Source organism: Carassius carassius, chromosome 24, assembly GCF_963082965.1.
Source record: "Carassius carassius chromosome 24, fCarCar2.1, whole genome shotgun sequence".
Lineage (NCBI taxonomy): Eukaryota > Metazoa > Chordata > Actinopteri > Cypriniformes > Cyprinidae > Carassius > Carassius carassius.
The window spans coordinates 29,978,520-30,000,466 of record NC_081778.1 but is presented as its reverse complement, the minus strand read 5'-3'; the positions used below and the strand labels follow the sequence as shown (position 1 = coordinate 30,000,466).

Sequence of the window (21,947 nt, the reverse complement as noted above, 5' to 3'; positions counted from 1 at the left end):
ATGTTCTGAAAGAAAGATCCTGATGTTCCTTATGTTGTATAAAGCAAATCTGCAGGACGGGGCAGTTTTAGCAATGTGGTCTGAGAAAATCATTGATCACAACACCAAGGTTTCTAGCTGTTTTTGAAAGAGTTATGGTTAATGAGCCTAAGTGGATGATGAAATTTTGATAAAGTGATGGGTTTGTTTAAACCACAAGCAGTTCTGTCTTGGCAAGGTTGAGTTGAAGGTAATGGTCTGTCATCCAACAAGAAATGTGTTAGACATGCTGATATGTGAGCAGCTATGGTTGGATCATCAGGATGGAATAAGAGGTAGAGTTGAATGCCATCAGCATGTTTCTGAATGACAGAACCTAGTGATGCCATGTAGACAGAGAAGAGAAGTGGTCCAAGAACTGAGCCCTGAGGCACCCCAGTAGCTAGATGTTGCTACTTGGACACCTCATTTCTCCAAGATACCTCAAAGGACCTATCTGAGAGGTAAGACTCAAACCACTGGAGTGTGTTTTCTGAGATGCCATTTTCCAATAAGGTTGACAGGAGAATCTGGTGGTTCATCGTATCAAAAGCAGCTGACAGATTCAGCAAGATTGGAAGCCGCTCTTGCCAATCTTATTCAATTACAATATAATATATAGCAATTCAGTCATTTTGTTGAAGCACAGCCTAAACATCTTGCTGATTTATTATTCTTAATCATTTTATTTATTTGTTTATTTTTGGTAGAAAAGGCCATCTCAAAGTTTTGTTCTGACCAAAGTGACTTGAATGCACCTGACTTTTAATTACGAATTTTAAAATCAATAAACTTCAGGCCATAAGATCTGAGCTGTTTTTCAAATTCATTTTAAATGTCTTTACTGGATGTGTATAATTGTTTAATTTTAGTTTATTTCTTCTAATTAATTTTAGGGGATACTTATGATAAAAAAAAATTTAAACAACTGAGAGCTCATGAAAGAAGAACCTCTAAGCAATAAAATTTTCATCTGGCAGGTCAAAACAGATTTCAGAGAGGGTTTTTTTTTCTGATCGTGAATGTAGATCAAAGTTGCAGTGAATTAGAGATCAGTGATGGAGTCAGTACACCAGCTTCAGATTCACTCAGAATGAAACATGCCAGGAAAATGATATTGTATCCATTGTGCAAGAGAACTCTATGAACTCAGTTGTTTTACAGGGAAAAGATTGATTGCTTTGCAGAAATGGCTGTTATACGGGCATGTGAGTAAATGCATTTAGCTTGGCTTCCATTTGATCGCCTCATTTTGTGCTTTAGTGCTTTGTTGCAGCTGTCCAGAGAGCAATATAACAACATAAAATCTAAAACCACTCTGTTTAATTTGATTTCGTAGATGATTGAAATCAAACAAGGGCTTCACACACCAACACTTTGACTGTTTTTAACTAACCAATTAAACTCAGGTATTTGGCTCAGACGTGGGCTGATGTCCTCAGCAGGGCTTGTATATCTTGTTCTGTGATTGTTGACTTGTTCTGTTACACGTCCTGTTCACTCAATGCCATGATCCAACACAAATCTTGTACCCCGTGGTAGGCATCAACTCCAATGAAATTGAAAGTAAACTAATCTACTGTAGACACTTCTGTGAGGTAGCAAAAGTAAAATAAAATTCTAACCTTCTTTAAAACTACAAACCTAAATAAGAGGATCATGAATCTCTGATGGCATGACTGTAGGTCCGAGTGCAGTAGTTTACTGTCAGCGTGCATGTTACGGCTTCTTCTGCATTCAAGCAATGATCATATATTTATTAGGTTAGTGCACATGACCGTCACCATTTATTTATTAATTTATTGTAGTTATAAAAATATCAAACATTAGGGTGACATTCGGTGGATGTTTCCATGATATTTATGATATGATGTTGGTTTGTTGTACAGATGATTTTGTCATTTAAACTGAATACACAAAATAAATACATTTTAGTATTTTGTAATTAAATATATGAGCAACATTAATCATGTGACTCTATGTACAGACATTCCGATGTTCTTGCTTACATTGAAGCTCATTATACTCTTTTGATCATTCAAAATCATGACCATGATCATAAGGTTGTCATTAAAGGAATAGTTCACACAAAAATGAAAATGTACTCACCCTCAAGTTTTCCAAGATGTCGAAGAGTTTGTTTCTCCATCAGAACAGATTTGGTGAAATGTATTACATCACTTGCTCACCAGTGGATCCTCTGTATGAATGGGTGCCATCAGAATGAGAGAGAAAAAAAACATCACAATAATCCACACCACTCCAGTCCATCAAATTAAATGTTGCCATTGCTTGCAGCCAAAATATGAATAGTCGAGTCATAAAAGCAACATTGCTTTCTCCTGTCAGAAGGTTATCTCGTCTGAATCTGACACAAATGCTCAGTTCAAGCACCATTCACAAGCCAGGACTGTTTCACTGGAAGAAGCATTATTAAAGATCATAAACAGGTATTTTGGCCAGAAGCAACAATTTGAAGTTAAGTCTTTGTTTTTATTAACTATTGGACTCTCATTCTGATGGCACCCATTCACTGCAGAGCATCCAATGGTGAGCAAGTGATGGAATATTACATTTTTCCAAATCTGTTCCCATGAAAAATTTAATTATTCTACCAAACATGAATATTAATTTAAAATTCTTTTTTTTTTTGTATAAAAAATAGTGGCTATTATAATTTGTAAGAAAAGACAACTGATAAATGTTTTTATAGGTAACCTCTGAACGTTTTTATGTGTGTTGTATTGTGAGTGGGAGACACATTTTTCACGGATGTTTCAAAAAATCTAGAAAACAAACACATCAGGTCTTATGAAAGCATTTCCACATAATAGAATAGATATTATAAAGCCAAATGATGTTGAGTGGTGATTCTCCATGTCCCTTTTTGAGTCAAACCTTCCCAGGTGTCCCCTGCAACAGTCCCAGATGTCACTGAGGGTTTTCCACCGCTTTCCACAAATTGTAATGTAATCAATAGTAATGCCTTCAGTCCTCAAGCATCATGTCATTGAATGAAATATCTGTACTGGCTCTCTGGGGTTGCTATAGATCTCTCAGGATGGGCCATGTTCAAACGCAGCCGTCTGAGAGAGATCTATTGGGTAATAACACCAGAGACTCTCGTCACAATCATTATTACGATTGCTGTTACGCAAGCTCATGAGCAAGAGCCAAGTGTGATTCATCTAATGGCTGGAAGGTAAACAGAGATAAAGAGTGTATACCGTCTCTTTCAGGTGTCATTACTGTGTACTTTAGAGTCCAGCGAGTGCCAGAGGGCCGTGATTTAATGACTTCTCATGTACAGGACAGACGCTGCTTTCACTGACTCTTTGTTGGTCTTACCTGAATGCATTTTTATGCTGAAAGGACAAAAATGTATCTGATGAAGTCTAGATAACCAGATTTAGTTTAATAGAATAACTGTAAATCCAATGTAACTGGTATCTTATAAAACCTTTTCTGCAAATCCTCGGTTATATATATCCTTCAAAAGACTGGTGTCAGTAAGTTTTTTTTTTTTTTTATGTTTGGTAACAGAATAGGGAACACTTATTCACAATTAACTATGACTTTTCCTTCAATAAATTCCTATTTTGCTGTTTATTAATACAGAGTAAAGTAGTTGTTAAGTTTAGGTATTGGGTAGGATTAGGGATGTAGAATAAGGCATTAATATGTGCTTAATAAGTACTAATAAATGGTTAATATTCTAGTAATATGCATGTTAATAAGGAACTAGTTAAGAGACCCTAAACTAAAATGTGTCCAAATGTTTTTATTCAGCAAGAATGCATTCAATTATGGAAGCTTGTTCCCACTAGAGGTTAAAAAAATAAGTAAAAGCAACTTTTTATCTTTTATCTCAAACTTTTTCTCGCAAATATGAGTTATCACACAATTCTGATTCAACCTTTTTTTTTGAGAAAACTGTGAGATAAGCCTTATTTATCTAAAATATCGATTCCCTTATTTTATTTTTATTCTTAAAAAAAGAAATCTATTGCAAGATATAAACTTTTTTTCTCATAACTGCGAAAAAAAGTAAGAATTCTTTGTCTATATTTTGCTATTCTTACTTTTTCTCATCTTCATTTTTTGATGCTAAATTTTAACAGATATTCACATAGAAAACAGTTATTTTAAATTGTAATATTTTACTGTATTTACTATATTATAAAATAAATGGTAAGCTGAAGAGACTTCTCTCAAAAGCATTTAAAACTGAACCCAAGCTATATATATATATACATATATATATATATATATACATATATATATATATATATATATATATATATATATATATATATATATATATACACACACACACACACACGATTTTGTGTATCATAACAAACTAGAAAAAGTTAATGTAATTAACGGTTTATTTCAGAGCATTGGGTCTTAACAGAGTTAAACAATATTCTCTTAGAAACTATCATCCTCTCTGTACGGGTATAAATGGTTAACTAGAATTATAAATACACAATAACAGCACTGAAATGTTTAAACAAACTTGTTTCATTTTAGGTCCAGTTTAATCTCTGAGCATGTGTAAAATCCAATGGAGGAGGTTCACAGGGTCCAACGGTAGAGGGCACAATGAGAAGACCAACGAAATGAGCCGGAAACAAACACAAACTAGAAGCAACAAGAAGTTGGGTGAAAAAAGGCAATGCAAGACAGAACTTTAGCAACAAGGCAGAATCATAGCCATTTAGAAATGGACTACCGTATTTTCCGGACTATAAGTTGCACTTTTTTTCATAGTTTGGCTGGTCCTGCGACTTATAGTCAGGTGCGACTTATTTATCCAAATTAATTTGACATGAACCGAGAGAAATGAACCAAGAGATATGAACCAATAGAAAACATTACCATCTACAGCCGCGAGAGGGCGCTCTATACTGCTCAGTGCTCCTGTAGTCTACACTGAACACATAGAGCGCCCTCTAGCGGCTGGAGACGGTAATGTTTTCTCTTGGTTCTTGGTTCTAAATAAATGCGACTTGTAGTCCAGTGCGACTTATATATGTTTTTTTTCCTCATCATGACGTATTTTTGGACTGGTGCGACTTATACTCAGGTGCGACTTATAGTCCGAAAAATACGGTACTTAGTTTTCAGGAATGCTCGAGAAGCTTTAATCACAACACTTGACGTACAGTATTTAGTCCGCTCTCAAAGACCGTGTGCACACTGCAGGGAATTCACATTTTCACTCATAAATAACTTTGACATTATTACAAATACATGGCAAATGCATTGGATTCAATGTGAAATTTAAAGGTAGAAAGCCTGGAATCATATATATATATATATATATATATATATATATATATATATATATATATATATATATAATAAAACGTCAAACCAATGGTTCTCAGCTTTGGCAAAATGTCCAAGGTTACTTCAAATTTCAATTTTCATTAATTTTACATTTCTGGACCTGGGAAAGTCATGTAAATGAATGCAATCTTAAAACATTTATGCCATTTTTATTATATATATATATATATATATATATATATATATATATATATATATATATATTAGGCATGCCATACTTCAGTAAAAATTTTAAAATATATATTTTTTTCTCAATACGTCAAATTCAGGGGGGGCCTTCAAATGATTTAAATTTTAATACATTTTAATTGATAGATCCAGACAAGTCATGTAAATCAATGCAACCTTGAAACATTTAGAGCATTTTTATAATTAATATATATTCATTATAAAAATGTATATATATTATACACATACATTAATCCTTCAAATTAAGGGAACATTAAATATTGTTGTGCACAATCTAGGACCTTGGAGTTAAAAAGAGAACCGCTGGGTTAAACTGTTGGCTTTCATCTTTCTTTTTTAGAAACACATTATGCAAAATGTTAAAAATTTTAAATGTACACAGAATGGCAATTTAAGGAATTGCATTTGTAAGTTGCTTTAGATAAATCATCTGCTAAATGATTAAATCTAAATTAAATTAAACTTTGCAATGTGCACATTGCCAAAGAGTAGCCCAGAGACTCACCTATTCACATGTACAGTAGCTGCTTGGTAATGTCTCAAACTAGATTCTCTCTCAAACCACATCCTTAAAATCCTCCTGCATTTATACAAATCATTTTTAAAAAGCCCATAAAGGGCCGGGGCCGTCTCATCAGATCCACATCCAAGTTCTGTACAAGCAAATAAAATAAGAGCTCTTTAAAACATCCATTTCTCATAACAAAATAATCTGATCCATTAAAAGTGCACATAGCAAAAAAGGTAACAGATCTCCATATATATTTATACTGTATATACACACACACATACTATTTTGGCAGACAGAACGCAAAGTAGTTCTTTATTGTAAACAGCTTTCTTCTTTCCTCGAACACATTCACACACACAACGTCTCGTTACATTCATGGCTTCAGTTCTATCTCCTCCTAATACTCAAAGTTTGTGCTTGTAGAGAGACCTGGAGTGAAGTTCAGCCTCATGGACACCCACCTGACCTCGGATACCGGGAGCACTGCGGAGAGACACGGATGGGGGACGGAGACAGGAACGCAAAGTAGAGGAGGCCTTGGCTTTGCTCGGAGTCGTGCGGAGATCTTTTGAAATGTTTTTGTCCACACGCGGCTCTCGGTACATGCCGACCCTGGGAGAGGATTTATGGGATTTGGCGGGATGCTTTGGCACCCTCAGTTCTCCTCTTTCGTGATGTTGTCCTCCCTGACAGCCTTTTCCGGGATGGCCTCCAGGCTGCGGCACCCCCTGGACTCGGACCCCGATGAGGGTCCCGCTCCTCCCTTGGCCAGGTTACAGGTGAGGGCGGCGTAGTGGATCTGTCTCAGATTTTCCAGCACTTCTGCCCGAGCGTGTTTCAGCAGATCAGCCTGGCCCTAAAAACACACAAGCAGAGACAAGTGGTTTCACTCACTAATAACTGGATACAAGGATTCTTGCAGACAATATTCTCATATTCGTGCACAGAAAACGATTTTTCCTGTTGTAACACATATAATCAGCTGTATTTTTATGTGGAATCTATTGCAGATTAATCATAAGGATTGGTTGTTTTAAAAAAAATGTTCAATGGTCTTTTATTGTTATATACAGTGGCATGCGATAGTTTGGGAACCCTTTGCAGAATCTGTGAAAATGTGAATATTTTTAACAAAATAAGAGAGATCATACAAAATGCATGTTATTTTCTTATTTAGTCCTGTAAGATATTTTACATCAAAGATCAAACTCAAACACAACTATTAAAAAAGGTTCAAACATTCACTGATGCTCCAGAAGGAAACACGATGCATTCAGAGCTGGGGGTGAAAACTTTTGGAATTTGAAGATCAAGGTAAATTGTACTTAATTTGTCCTCCGGAAAAACATGCAAGTATCTTCTGTTGCTTCCAAAGGACAGTATTAAATTGAAAAACATGATATTTCAACAAAATAAGAACAATTTGGACATCTTCATCATGTTCAAAAGTTTTCACCCCCCGGCTCTGAATGCATCGGTGAATGCATCAGTGAATGTTTGAACCTTTTTTAATAGTTGTGTTTGAGTCCCTCAATTGTCCTCAGTGTGAAAAGATTGATCTCAAAATCATACAGTGACTGCTGGAAAGGGTCCAAATATGCATAAGATGACGGAAAACGGAAGAATCTGCAGGGGCTGGAGGATTTTTCTGAAGAACAGAGCTCAGTTTAACTGTTCAGAACAAACAAGGGACTCATGAACAACCATCACGTCGTGGATCATCCAGGTAACCACACACAGTATTCAGAACCAACTTTTGAATGGGTAATCGGTCGTTTTTACTGGGAACACCAAATTACGTAAAAGGTGTTCAGCACAGCACAAGTTAAAAATATATTTTTTATGAAATCATTTATTCACCCTCATGTCATTCTGACCAGTATGATTGTCTTGCTACTACTTTTAATATATAAATAATAATTTTTTTTATAAATACCGTTGCTTCTTAGTTTTGTGAATGATTGTGGCAATAAGCAAAATCTAAGATCCAGTTCTAATGATGAACATTTGCTTTGATGAATTTAATATGATGAAAGAATATTTGCATTTTCAGTAATTGTGATTGGTTGTCTTCCTTGCATGTATTTGCATACTAAATGGTGATTCTCTTATTGTATCTATTTAATAATCAACATATGTCGTTATGCTGCAGGATTTTATTTTTGCCGAACCAAATGTTTAACACCTAAACATAGTCAAGCTTTTACACTTCTCTTTGGTTTCCTTGCGTAAGCACTGAGGTATTTCCTTCAGGAAATACAAATCTAGTTAACGATGCTGTTCTGAATTCTATTACAGGCTATTTGCTTTTTATTCCACAAGAGGCTGTGCAAGCCCCGAATTAAACAGTCAGTGTCCCAAAACTGCCACATTGGTCGAGAAATGATTAATACTCATCATAAATTCAAGATTGCTAACTGTAATACATCACAGCATCTTAAATCACAAGGAGCACATCTGAATGTTAGAATCTTCTTATGGTCAAATATATGCATTTCGTCATCTCAAATGGGAGCAGAATTGTTCACAGGTGTTAAACAGCTGTGATCACCTTCAGAATCGTGATGTTCCAGGTGAAGCTCTCTACAGATTTGTGGAGTTTTCTTCCCTTCAGTCCTTCCTTCACCGCCATGTCGTGTAGTTTCTCATGGAACTCCATCGCTGAAATGACAGATTCAGGAGTTATAGCCACAAAAATTAGGTCAATATCTTAATAGGTTTTTGTGGATATTCAATGTAGATTACCTTTTTTAATTTTGTGCAACAGTATTAAAATGTTAATGTTTTCTATTTGACTATATTGTATAAAATTTTCAGCATCTTCACTCCAGTCTTCAGTGTCACATGATCTTCAGAAATCATTCTGATATGCTGATTTGCTGCTGAAGAAACACTTCTGATTATTAACAGTGTTGAAAACAGTTGTGCTGCTTACATTTTTTGGAAACTGCTACTTTTTAATTTTTGATTCTTTGATGAATAAAAAGTTCAAAGGAACAGCATTTATTTGAAATAAAAATATTTTGTAACATTATAGATGCCGCACTTGACTACTTCAAAATATTATTATAATTTATTATAATCTAATACTATAATTGATTTCTTTAAAAAAACTGTACCATGACCATAAACTTCTGAACAATAGTGTACATTTCAACATTTATTTATTTGCAGTTTGCAATAAAAAATAATATCTGAAAAAAATATTCCTTCAACCAAGCAATTGTGACAAAGATTTAAAATGTTCATTTAAGAACTAAATCAGCAAAAATCTATGAACAAAGAAAAATATATGTTTCCATTACGTCCCACCTCAACATGCACAACTCCCCCATCGGGCTAAACAATAAGGATGGCTCGTGGCCAATTTGAGAGAGTTTCAAGCCATCTGATCTCCAGCTGGCAACAAAATCACTGCAACTACTCAATCCTTTCATGCATTCATAAGCTTTGACAACTTTAGTTATCAAAGAAACTATGGGATGTGGGTTCAATTCCTGTCATCTCAACACACAACAGCACAAGGCGACTTTATTCGGTTGGCTAGGATTAAAGCCTCTTTGGAGACGTGAGGACGGGGCCTTTACAGTGCAAATAAGGACAGTAAACGCTTGTGACGCAATCAGAAAACAGGTGTTTAATACATATTTAAAACTGAAAGAGAATATTATGCACGTCATGCACAAATTTGACACGATATTGGTGAAAATGCAACGTTTCAAACTGACTGGCTGGTTTCAATCACAATTCAGAAACAAATCTACAATGAGCACTTGAGGAAGAAATAAGCACAGGATTTGCCAAAGTTTGTCAGGCTTGTTGCCTTTGAATTAACAATAACAACAATTCTGAAAAAAAACAAAAAATTCCTATAAAAGAACCATTAAATTCTGCATGGTAATATTCTGAAGTCATATGCTTTTTTAAAAAAAAATTTTTTGTGCAGGTTTATTAACATTTACCCAAAAAAATGGCAATTAAAATTTAAATTACTAGCTAAAACAAAAGACCTAAAACTAAGCTAAAACGGAAATAAATTAAACCTAGACATAAATATAAACCTTAGAAATAAACAAAATTTCTACAAAGGAAACTAAAATATAAATTTTAACTATAAATAAATGGCAATTCAATTTATTAATAAAAACTGTCATCATATTTAATTAATACCAACAAAACAGACTGAAATTTAAAATGGTTTAAAAATGTTTTACAAAACATGTTAAAAGCACATAAAAACACTAAATTATACTGAAACGAAAACTTAAATTAAAAAAGGAAAAATAATACTGCATAATAAAATAACTGTGAGGAACAAACTTTTAAACAGAAATTTTTAATTGTTGTTATGTTAAACGTATAATACAAAAATGTTGAATGAAAATAAAATTATTTAAAATTAAACTAATTAAAATTAAAACAGAAACATAAAAGCTAATTTAAAACATTAATTCAAAACTATATTCTGTAAGTAAGACCATAATCTACCAAACTAAATAATAATACTATATTAATAAAATAAAATAATATATTAAATAATAATATTAACTAATTAATTCTAAAGAATGATCATATAAACTTTAATTTTACACAAAGATATCAACAGACTTTAGAAGACAACTAGGCTAATATTGTGCTTATTATTGTCCCTTTTGTGGATTAAGTTCTTAAATTCTTTCACAGGAACACTAAACTAAACAGCAACAACATCAGAATACTGCACATGGCAGTGTATTTACATGCATCAACTTGCATAGCTATTTGGTGTTCAGCAACTTGGCAAAGCCCAGTTAAGAAATGAGGAGGAATTTGTATAGTTTTAGTATTACTCCCAAACCCCAGATTGACTAACAATAGGAACATCCATCACACCCTGCTCTGTTTCTGTCTTTCTGTGTACTTTAGCAACGGCGTGTGAGAGTTAATCCACCTATAAACGCACATCTGTTGCTCTCCGTCTCGCATTCTCAGCGATGACATCTAAGTGTGCAAACGCTCCCACAGCTGTGAGCCCTCTCTAAAAGGAGACCACGGCTTAGACGACTGTCTCTAGATGCAGATCGCTGGCCAATGAGGCGGCACACAAGCCTGAGGAGACAGTGTTTGACTTCGTACAAATAGAGCAATGATGCTCAAGAGGGGGAAGCCATTACTGCGAGCCGTGTGAGGATATTTCAAGATGATCTGTATTCATTCTTTCACACTCTGGTAACCTCAGTGGCGGTGGGCTCTTGCATCTGCATTTGATTTGACGGGCGGTAAGCAAGGAGAGGTGCTGTCGGGTTAATGATGCATGATCGTGCTGAAGGCGGGGGCCAATGGCGCTCCGACGGTTCTTCCTGGCAGGGGTTGCCTAGCAACATACTGTAGGAAGAGTGGGAAAGCCCGGCATCTCTGAGGATGCAAGCTCTGTGACACTGCACAGACAGCATGAAAGAACGCCACAGCATGCTTCTAAGACACGTGCTCATCTATGCATAGTCTTTTATGTGCTTTAAATGATTTAATTTGACAGAAATACCTGTAGTCTGGCACACCGCACAGCTATGCCTCATGCACCGCCTGTCAACCGTTATAATAGCAGCATGATCAGTGCATCAAAACATTCTCGTGCAAACTTTTACATTGACTTTTAGGTGCACCAATAGACCTTCACACACAAGATTAAAGGAATAGATCACCCTTGCTGAAAATGTACACACCATCAGGCAACCCAGAATGAGTTTGCTTATTCATCGAAACAGATTTGGAGAAATAGTAGCATTCCATCACTTGCTCACCAATGGATGCTCTGCAGTGAATGGGTGCCGTCAGAATGAGAGGTTAAGAACATATTTGTTAAGAACCTTTTCTGGACTGTTTTTGCTTGTAAATAGTCCTTGATCTGGAGACAGTCATATTATTGACGCAGTGGTTTGAAGTTAAAAACTCCTTGTTTTTTTATGAACACGTAGCTTCACAAGATGTTGTCTGATGGACTGGAGTGCTGTGGATTACTTGTGGATTATTGTGATGTTTAGACTCTCATTCTGACGGAAACCATTCACTGCAGAGGATCCACTGGTGAGTAACTGATACAATACTAAGAATGAAGATTATTTATCGATAACAGATAATGAATCAGAAGTCTCACACATTAACAGAAAATAGCTCATTTCCATGTTGCAAAATACACTGTAGCATCAACAACTTGTATACTCAATTTTTTTTTTATTTTTTTTTTTTTTACAAAAATACAAAAAAAGCAAATTCAAAACATAAAGCATCATGTGAAGTATGTACAGTATGTGTAGACTCACTGGCCAACTAAATTAAAGAACACTCTCTTAAAGTGCTCTCTCTGCAGATTATTGTAATTATCATAATAAGCGCACACCTCTGTTTTTGTCAGCTGCTTTGACCCGGTATTTTCAGTTCATCACTTAGTGTGATGTTTTTATTACATTGTGTCAAGCTGAGACCCTCTCAAGAACCTGCATTCTGTTGCTTTCCATCTAGCTTATAAAAAAAAAAATGAAAATGAAAATGAAAAATGCATCTATACTTTTTTTTGAGGTGCTGAAAAAAAAAAACGATGCAATGCAATATATAAAATATGGATGGCTCTTGAAAATGTACTTGTGTATGTCCATCTGTTGCCAGAAATTATTAAAAAAATTTGTCTTGGTCTGCATGAAAGCCATGCATTTGCTTTACTAGTTTATCAAATCAAAAGCACATAAGTGCAGTGCCTTACATGCAACCATTTCCCACTGGCATCAGGGTGATTGTTAGTGCACAAATTTTCCAATATTTACAGCAAAAGTATATTGTAAATTAGATGCTTGGAGCACTGCCCGGCAATACTTTACTCAAAAGGCAGCATGTTATTTACTCTGGCTGTAGATCGATACATGCTGTACCTGCAATACCACTTTACAGTGGCCAGTTTTATTTAATCAGGGCTGTCAATGCAGGAGTGTTCCACTGGATTCCATGGGGGAATGGGCAAGTATTGACCCACTTTTCCTAGTCACAGCTCCTCTTACAGCTCCATCTGTCCATCTCTGCCAAACCTCAAGAGAAGTAAAGCTGCTGCCGGTGGGCCGTTCATCCACATTAACTTATGTGTTCATGCGGGACTCTGAAGTGCACCAGGCGGAGATGGGCTTCTTAAGAGAGGCACGAAACCACAGAGATTGATTTACAGTGTTTACTGCAGATCTCCAGCGTTCGTGCTGGAACAAAAGAGGATGGATATTTCTTGTGGCCACAGACTCTGGAAATCAATAAAAGCGTTGTGGTTTTGTTTCACTTCTGACGCAGTATATTAAACTGCATTAAAAGTGGTGAGAAATGACAGTGTTAAGCAGAAGAAATCAAAGATGGAAGCAGCTGAGTGATAGTTTGATGATGAACTACATCTTCAGATTTTCTGAAGGAAGCAAGAGTGGTGTAAAAGTTCGCCGGGGTAATATAAAATAAAATTCACCTACATTTTTAATGGCTTGAGAGTGGGTAAATTAATAGCACATTTTAATTTTGGGGTACTTAATAAAGTATGAGCAACAGTAATTGTGTTACTTGCTTTAGCAAGCATTAACAACCTCTGTGAAACAAGGTTTATTTGTCCATTATTAAAGCCGAACAGGATAGAAAATGACACATGTGGTATTAAAGCAATTGGTAAGCTTATTGATTTAGTGTTGGCTCGACAAAACAGAATGGTAGTGTGTGTGTTTGGACGGGGCTTTGATAATTATTCATTGAGAGAACATCTAATGAACTCGAACAGCTTCCTGTGCCAAGACTCCATCAGCTGCGATCAATGAAACACACTGCCAGCCTCCCGCATCGATCACCTGCCAATCACTGTCCCCCAGCAACTAAATGATTATCAATGTTTCCACTCCGCATCACAAGGTTTTATGAATGCAATAGGACATAGATAGAAGGCAACAGGAAAATGATGAAATGTCAATCACAGCAGGAATGATGGAAGGATCTCTTTTTTCACTTCATGCTTTGCCTCACTAATAAAAAAGTGAAACTTTGCCTGGCTAGATTTAATTTTGTCTGTTTTCTAGATTCAATTTGGATTCCTCCGTCTGATTTGATTTGTGAGATCAGAAGTGAAGCTACATTGTGCACTTCAGAAAAAAATCAATGCAATGCACAGATGCACCTTCAAAATATATGAATGCTTAATTTCTCTTGCATTCTGGCTTTTTCTTTCATTTCGGAGTGAATGCAACTGAGGCCGATCTTGGCTGATTGCAATGTGCAGCTGTTTGCGTCACTTTGATTGCATGGCTATGATAGGCCATAGATGTTTACCCTTTTAGTGCCCTGTTAATTAGAGAACAGAGCGAATGACACTATTGAGAGTCAAAAAACCCTACTTGAACGGTGTTTGAAAACCAGGACATCACACAGGTGAAGAGAAACGCACAATGAGTCTTATATAACACAGCGTGGCATAATTAAATCGTTCTCTTTGAGCTTTTTTAGTATGAATGCATTCTATTTCAGAGGGAGCTGCGATCGAAAGGCCGCGTCGATCGACTGTGTTCCAAGAAACGTCCATCCCTTGTGGAACACTGCGTCTTTCTTTTTCTCTCGCTCGTCTTGTCTGCTTTTGTTCTCTTGCGTGGTTTTTCATTCTCACCTGATTTCTGGACTTGCAGCATTCGCTCGTACACGCCGTCTGAGCTCTCCAGCAGCGTTCGGCTGGTCTGGATCATCTGTGAACACGGGAGAAAGGGACACATGATGAGCATCTGTGCGGTTACTGTAACACTCGGATGACAGCTCAGTTGTAGTGTGCCACAGTTGCCTGAACCCTGCAGGCACTACGTTCAAGTCACACAGAAATAAAAAAAAGCAAAAAATTTGGTAGTGATAAAATAATAATAATTAAAAAATATACAATTCCACCCTACTTGTGTAGAAATGGCAGGAATGTTCATGAATTTGGTCATAAGAAACATAAAAAAAACATTCCAGTCAAGTTAAAAAAAATAAAATAAATAGTAATAAAATAAAATATATAACTAAGTAGTATTAAAATAAATAAATAAGTAGCATTGTTTTCTCTTTGTGTGTAAATGATGAGAAGACTTTTCATGTTTATAAATTATTCCTGAATATGGGTCATATAGTAGGTGTATAATTATAGATATTATTAAAAATTATAACAGAGGTCATATAAAACATAAATACATTACCAAACATACATACATAATAAAATGTAATAATAATAAAAAACACAATAAAATAAAAAAATAAGCAGACAGAAATAATATAATAGCTTAAAATTAAGTATTCTGTACTACGTTTGTGTAAATGACAAGAAGACGTTTATGAATTTGTGCCTGAATATGGGTCATACAGTAGCTGTATAATTTACATACCTTACTGAAAAAAAAAGAGTACTAAAAATGAGTATTTAAAATAGCATTATGCACTAGTGTTGTATAAAATGGCAGGAATGCACTGAATTTGTGCCTGAATATGGCTCATACAGTAGCTGTTTAATTGAGCTATTATTACAAAGTATATCAGAGGTGACTTGAAATATTACAAAATGCATTGCAATCACTCAAAAAATGAAATAAAAATGAAACAAAATAAAATTAAGTATTATCCTGTGGTACTTTAGTATGAAAGGCAAGAAGATAAGTTGAGTTTAAGAAGAATTTAGATTTTAGGAGTTTAGATATGATTTTACGAATTTAAGCCTGAATATGGGTCCTGTAAAATATACAGTAGCTAGGAGCGGTATAACTCAGATATAACAGATATTTACAATTCTAAATCTTTATAAAAGTTATACATTTGTCTTATGTAAAACAATTTAAAAATGTCATTTATTTATCTATCCATCCATCCCAAGGAGAGGGCGACGATTGGCATGATGGAGTCTGAAGAACAAAAATCTATTTTTGACATTTTGAACAACGTAAGATTAGCAGAAACAATATAAAACAGGAAGTACATGTTTGCTGAATTGGTTGTGCACAGCTTGTCTAATGAGGAAAGTCATAGCAGGACAGAAAGTGGGACAGATTATGTAATAGATATGCTCTTTTGTTCAACAAGGACCCACACCCTTCTAATGAAGTGAACAGATTCCTATATTTAATTACGCCAGACTATTCAGACACACACTAAATCTAATTCAGACAGACATCTCAGTTCCTGCAGCGCCTTAACACCAACCACATCAGAAAACCAGAGACTAGCTCAAAAACCTCTCTTATGAGACTCAACTTGCTGTCAAGACAGACAAAGTAAAGATGCGTTTATTAAAGGCAACTTTATATCCTTTTTTTATTTGCTGAAGTTAATTTATAAGGCTAGTCTAGGTTTCTTACACCTTGTTTGTTTTTCATGTTCATTTTGTACCCTCTCTCTGACCATTAGAAATAATCACAATTTTAATAATGCTAATGCATGTTTTGGCTACTGTATATTTAATGTGTCTCTATGTAAATGAGCTGTGCTATGATTTACCAGCATAGTTCATCTCAGTCTCAAGCATCTGTTTAAGTTTATTAATGCAGATTATGCACATGTTTGTTCTGACCTTCAGACTCTTGAAATGCTTGCATGTACAGTATCATAAAAACAAAGACCTCTGGGAAGAGTTTACACTTAAAAACCTAATGGGGTGGGAAATGTGAAGTCATGCTTTAATTGTTGAAACTTCCTGCAGTTAACGTGTTGAATCTATTTGGTAACAATGGCTGTTTTGTAGATTTTTTTTTTTTTTTTTTTAAGAAGTTTCTTATGCTCTCTCTCTCTTTTTTTGGAAACTGATACATTTTTATTTGATTCATAGAAAAACTTTTTATTTGAAAAATAATATTTTGCTTCATTTTACAGTAAATGCCTTTACTGTCCATTTTGAATTAAATGTAATGTAATTCTGGAGTACAGGTATTTTTTGTTTGTAAACAACCTTGTTTGGAAGTACAGAAATGTGTGTCTGAAAAAAAAAAGTTACAAAAGGATGATTTTCGCAACCCGTTTGTGGTATCATTTCTATGAAAATGAATCCGCTGACCTCGTCGTCTTGAGCAATTATTGGCTCTTGTGATGAAGAAACAAAGGATAAGCTGAAACTTTAATTGAATGCACTGCCAGTGGCACAGGTCTTTATGAACCGCAGGTCAGTCTAATTGAATTGTACATCCCTATAGCGGCCAAAAAGCATTGCAGGGTCACTTGTCATGGCCAGATTATCTTTCCATGCCAACAAAGAGGAGAACAGCTGCTTTAGTTTCATGCCAGCATCTTTTTCCAATGGCTCGAGCTCAGAAACCTCTCACTGCGATCAGTCATGAGGCTGTGGAAACTTTCCAGGAAGTCGGTCGGAGAGCACACTTTCTGATGGCCTCACCACGTGCTGACAGTGGCTCAGACCTGACATATGCAAACAGGAAAGCTAACAGTACGCAAGTGTCAAAACTATTTCTTCACACCATTGTACTCTGAGACACATGAAGAGTCTGCCTTCATCTGCAACCAAAACAATCGCTGAAAGAACCTAGATTTGGGCTTGCACGGGCCACCACCACTCACACTCTCTACAGAAAATCTACAGATCAGTCACACTTCATTTTAAGAACCATGACATCTGCCTTACTAAACTCCTACTTTGGTGCTTGTTAATAGTTAGCAAGCTAGCTTTTACATTTAGGAATGAGTTAGGATTAAGAGATATAAAATATGGTCATGCAAAATAAGGCATGTGTTTTTTAAGTACTAATAAAAAGCCAATATGCTAGAAATATGCATGCTTACTGTTATAATGCGACTTACAGTACACACATCCTATTTGGGGTAACTTAAGGCTGAGTGTTCATGAATGCATTTTAATCAGTCTGTCAAATTAATGCATTTTAATCAATCTATCAAACTAGCCCTACAACCAAGTCATCCAAAAATCTATTTGGATTAGTTCACTAGGAAATCATTCAGACACATTTATTGACACGAGCCGACTCAGACGATCTGGTATATTTAATACATTTTCTTAAAAAAAAAAAAATAAAATAAAAAAAAAAATGTATACAGCAAGGCCACATTAAATAGTAAAAAAAACATGGTCTAGTTTAATTATATATATATATATATATATATATATATATATATATATACATACATACAGTTTATTTATTGCATTTTTGCATGAACTTCTTTCAAAAACAAAAATCTTACTTCAAAATAGAATTGTATTTCAGAGACTGAACTAGAAAAATGTATGCACTATAGAAAATTCCATTTTAAAATCCCTTGATATTTTCTGATTTTCAGTGACTGGATCTTTAATCACTAGCCCACACAACAGCTTTTTGGTTGTAGCAGTGACAGAGATGCACACACAGATGCAGCAGCTGTTTCATCATCATCATCATCATCATGCCCACTGTCATTACATTACTAATGGCTGAAGAAATTGCAGCCTTGGTGGCAGACAAACCACTATAAAGGCTATTTATAGAGCAGGGGACCAGCAACCCCTTGTTCAACTGGTGCACAAACAACGTCCTCACGGATGTGCAAATCGTTCAGCTCATTCATACATACATGCAAGTCCCCGGACAATAAACACTTAGATTTCGGAAACAGTAACAGCCAAAAAAAGATGATGTAGTTTTGACATGCTGATATGAGGGATTTGTTCTCATATAGACCAGTAGTGTTCTTCCTGAATTGAGAGCTTGGAGACTTTGATTCTGTTCCTGCTCATCAAACTGCAAAACACAGCTATTCTCTGGGCAGTTTTCTTAGAAGTTTGAATTTACAATTTATGATGGTGAATTATTCAAACACGAGCAAAAACTAAAACTGTTGCGACTCATTATCATGACCCATGGATTCAGACCTGCTTTATTCATGGTTGCATCATTGCAACTCATCAAATCTGAGTCAACATGCATTCAAAAATAATTTATTTCACTTAAGGCTACATGAAATCATGCAAACTAAATGTGTTCCTACAGAATTTCTCTTTCTTCTTGTTTTCCAGTACAAATATCTAAACATTCATAAATCAAGACACAAGTTTTGTTTTCTGAAAAATTTATCAAAATTAAAAAGTTTATGCTTAAAACAAGAAAAAATATCTGCCAATGGAGTTAGAAAAATAATCGTAATAACTAATCTTAATAGATAAAATAGTATTTTCAAACAGATGAAATATATATATTTTTGAATCCTTGAAATCCTTTTTTTTTACTTGAATCGTGTTCACAACAACAAAACAACAACAACAAAATATCTGCCAATGCGTTTAGAAAAAATAATCTTAATTAAAAAAATAAAAAATAATTTTCTTACACAAGATATCTGTTCTTGTTTTAAGCAAAAACTCACTTAATTTTGAAAAAATCTGAAAGTCATTTTACTTTTCAAGTAAATTTATCTAAATGTAAACAATGTTTAGATAGCTTGTTCTGGAAAACAAGACAAGAATATTAAGGAAGAACATTTTAGCCACACAAATCTATTCTGTGGCATCTGAACACTTTGAATACGGTGTCATTTTCACTGCTGTTGCAAGCTACGTAAATAATCCAAATTTGTGTTCCTTAGAAAAAAAGGATCTAGAAAGAGGAGAGTGAGTGAATTCAGACTGCATTTTCATTTTTTTGGAGTTTTTCATAGTTTTGGAGGACATATTCTTAGAAATGTACTCACCATCTCATAAGCGGTGACCACTTTCTTCAGGACTTCAGGCAGCAGGCCCTGGGCCTCCATGGTGGGGTACTGATCTCTGAGGTTAAACAGCAGAAGCGGGCTGCTGTCCGGCCCGATGAGGCGTGGGGACAGTGCTAGTATACACTGCTTCAGGTTGGCCACTGCAGACAGACCGCAGAGCTCTTTAAACGGCACAATGGCATTCTGTGGAGGACATGTAGATCAAAGAGTGAGCCTGCACATAATTTTTTTGCAGCACCTAACACATTGTTATGTTTATGATAATATCTACCAACAAATGTAGGGCTGCACGGTTAATCAAAATGAAAGCGAAATTGCAATATGGCTTCGCCTGATTAAATATCTATATACCCTGTGAGCTTCAGAGTGAAGCGTGGCACTGTGTTCTTTTACACACGAGCAGCTCATTATCTGATGTGTTTGCATCTTCCTATACTTGAAATTAGCAGAGCTTATCAACTAAACAGAAACCCTGTGGTCTTCTGTCAAAAGGTCTTCAAAGGTTTGATGTTTAAAAAAAGGAAGAAATTCATACAGCCACAAATATAAATATTGCAATTTTAAAATTAAATTGCTATAATATTTTTCTTACATGTGGTGCTCCATCAAAAATATTTTTTGACATTTATATAAAAATAAAAATGTTCTTACATTAAATTTTTCTATTTTTATTTAGTATTATTAGTAGAAATAATAATAATTATTATTAAAAATTTACTTTAATCATAATTAACATTTTAATTATGTTTTGTTTTTACTTAAAATTGCAGTAATTTCTATAATTTTCAATAGGTTTCCTATTATTATTATTTTATAGTCATATTGATATATAAATCACAGAATTTTGGCCAAATTGTGTAACAATTTAAAGAACAACAACTAACCTGGATGCTTATATAATTCTATGACAAAGTACAATAGCGGCTAGCTACTGTTATGTTTGGAATGGAATACTAACATACTGTGCATATAATTAGCTAAAATGCAATTTACATTTTTTTGTTACATGAACTCATCAGGTTGCATGCTTAATTCCGCAAACCCTCAATAGATATAATCTCAAAAATACATTTAGCAAATTTAAACTCTCACAATCAATTAATAATAATAATAACAATAATAAAAATCAAGGGCTTAATATCAATAATAACAATATCACTTACAGTTTATTAGAAATGTTGAGAGCATTGCATCATGTGATACTAGAGATTGCGATTTTTTTTTTTTTGGAGGAGGATTCCGATTTCCGATTTTTTTTGTTAGTGTCATCTGTCGATACCAATTTTTGCTGATTCCGTTTTTTTCTACAAACTATAATTGACAGCAATTACAAAAATTCTTCAACGCAAATTTTTTTTTTATAAAAAAACACAAGTAAAAAGTCAGTAATAAAATAAGAACAAATAAAAAAAATTGCAAACAGCACAAATAAATGCAATAGAATAAAGAAAGCTATAAAATATTTTTTTTCAGGTTAAGTAAGTTTTAATTCAGATAAGAAATACTACAAAAATTTAAGTAATCAAATGAATTTCTTTTTTTACATTTAATTTCAGTAGTCTTCATTGTAAAAATTAAATACAAATTAATGCTTACCATTAAAGTGTTCTCTTTCTCAACTATTTAACGTTCCAAAACTGACTGTGTTTAACTGGATACTTGCCAAGACGGACATTTTGACATAATTTTGTATGTAATTGAACGCCTTAGTGCAGTTAGTCGCTCATTTTGGTATTTGTTACTCACAAGCTGTTTTAGACTGAGCACGGCTTGTGTGCTCCACTAATATAGATCAGTGGTGGTGCGTGTGCTTTTGGTGTAAGCGCGAACCCTGCGGGAATTACTAAAATAATGCGCAGTATGAGTACGATTTAACTGGAGAGAATGAGATGTGTGAGAGAGAAGGGTTCATCAGAGAGAAAAGAGCGAGAGAGAGAGAGAATGTGCGACTGATGTTATTTCCTGTACCACTGGTAACAAAACGGATTAGCTCGAAATCGGTAAGAAGTTGTATCTGGGCCAATCATAAGTAAAAATCAGCTTATTCCGATCCCTGGCCAAACGATCAGAGCATCTTTATGTCATACAGTATGCATACCACATGCTACACCTAATATACGGTGTATGCATGTGCATATAACACACAGCAGAAACAGCAAGAGCA

The 21,947-nt window shown here is 34.9% G+C and overlaps 1 protein-coding gene across 1 annotated transcript in view; it reads right to left on the bottom strand.

Annotated features, from left to right (window-relative positions):
* Positions 1-6,359: 6,359 nt before the first annotated feature.
* LOC132103421 (inactive phospholipase C-like protein 2) overlaps positions 6,360-21,947 on the bottom strand; it is a 36,112-nt gene continuing 20,524 nt past the window's right edge. The window contains exons 3-6 of the mRNA XM_059508512.1: positions 19,763-19,966; positions 14,724-14,799; positions 8,628-8,737; positions 6,360-6,932 (exon numbers count right to left, since the gene is read on the bottom strand). Of these exons, the coding sequence (XP_059364495.1) occupies positions 6,732-6,932; positions 8,628-8,737; positions 14,724-14,799; positions 19,763-19,966 (591 nt within the window). The 3' untranslated portion in view covers positions 6,360-6,731. The remainder of the gene's footprint in view (positions 6,933-8,627; positions 8,738-14,723; positions 14,800-19,762; positions 19,967-21,947) is intronic.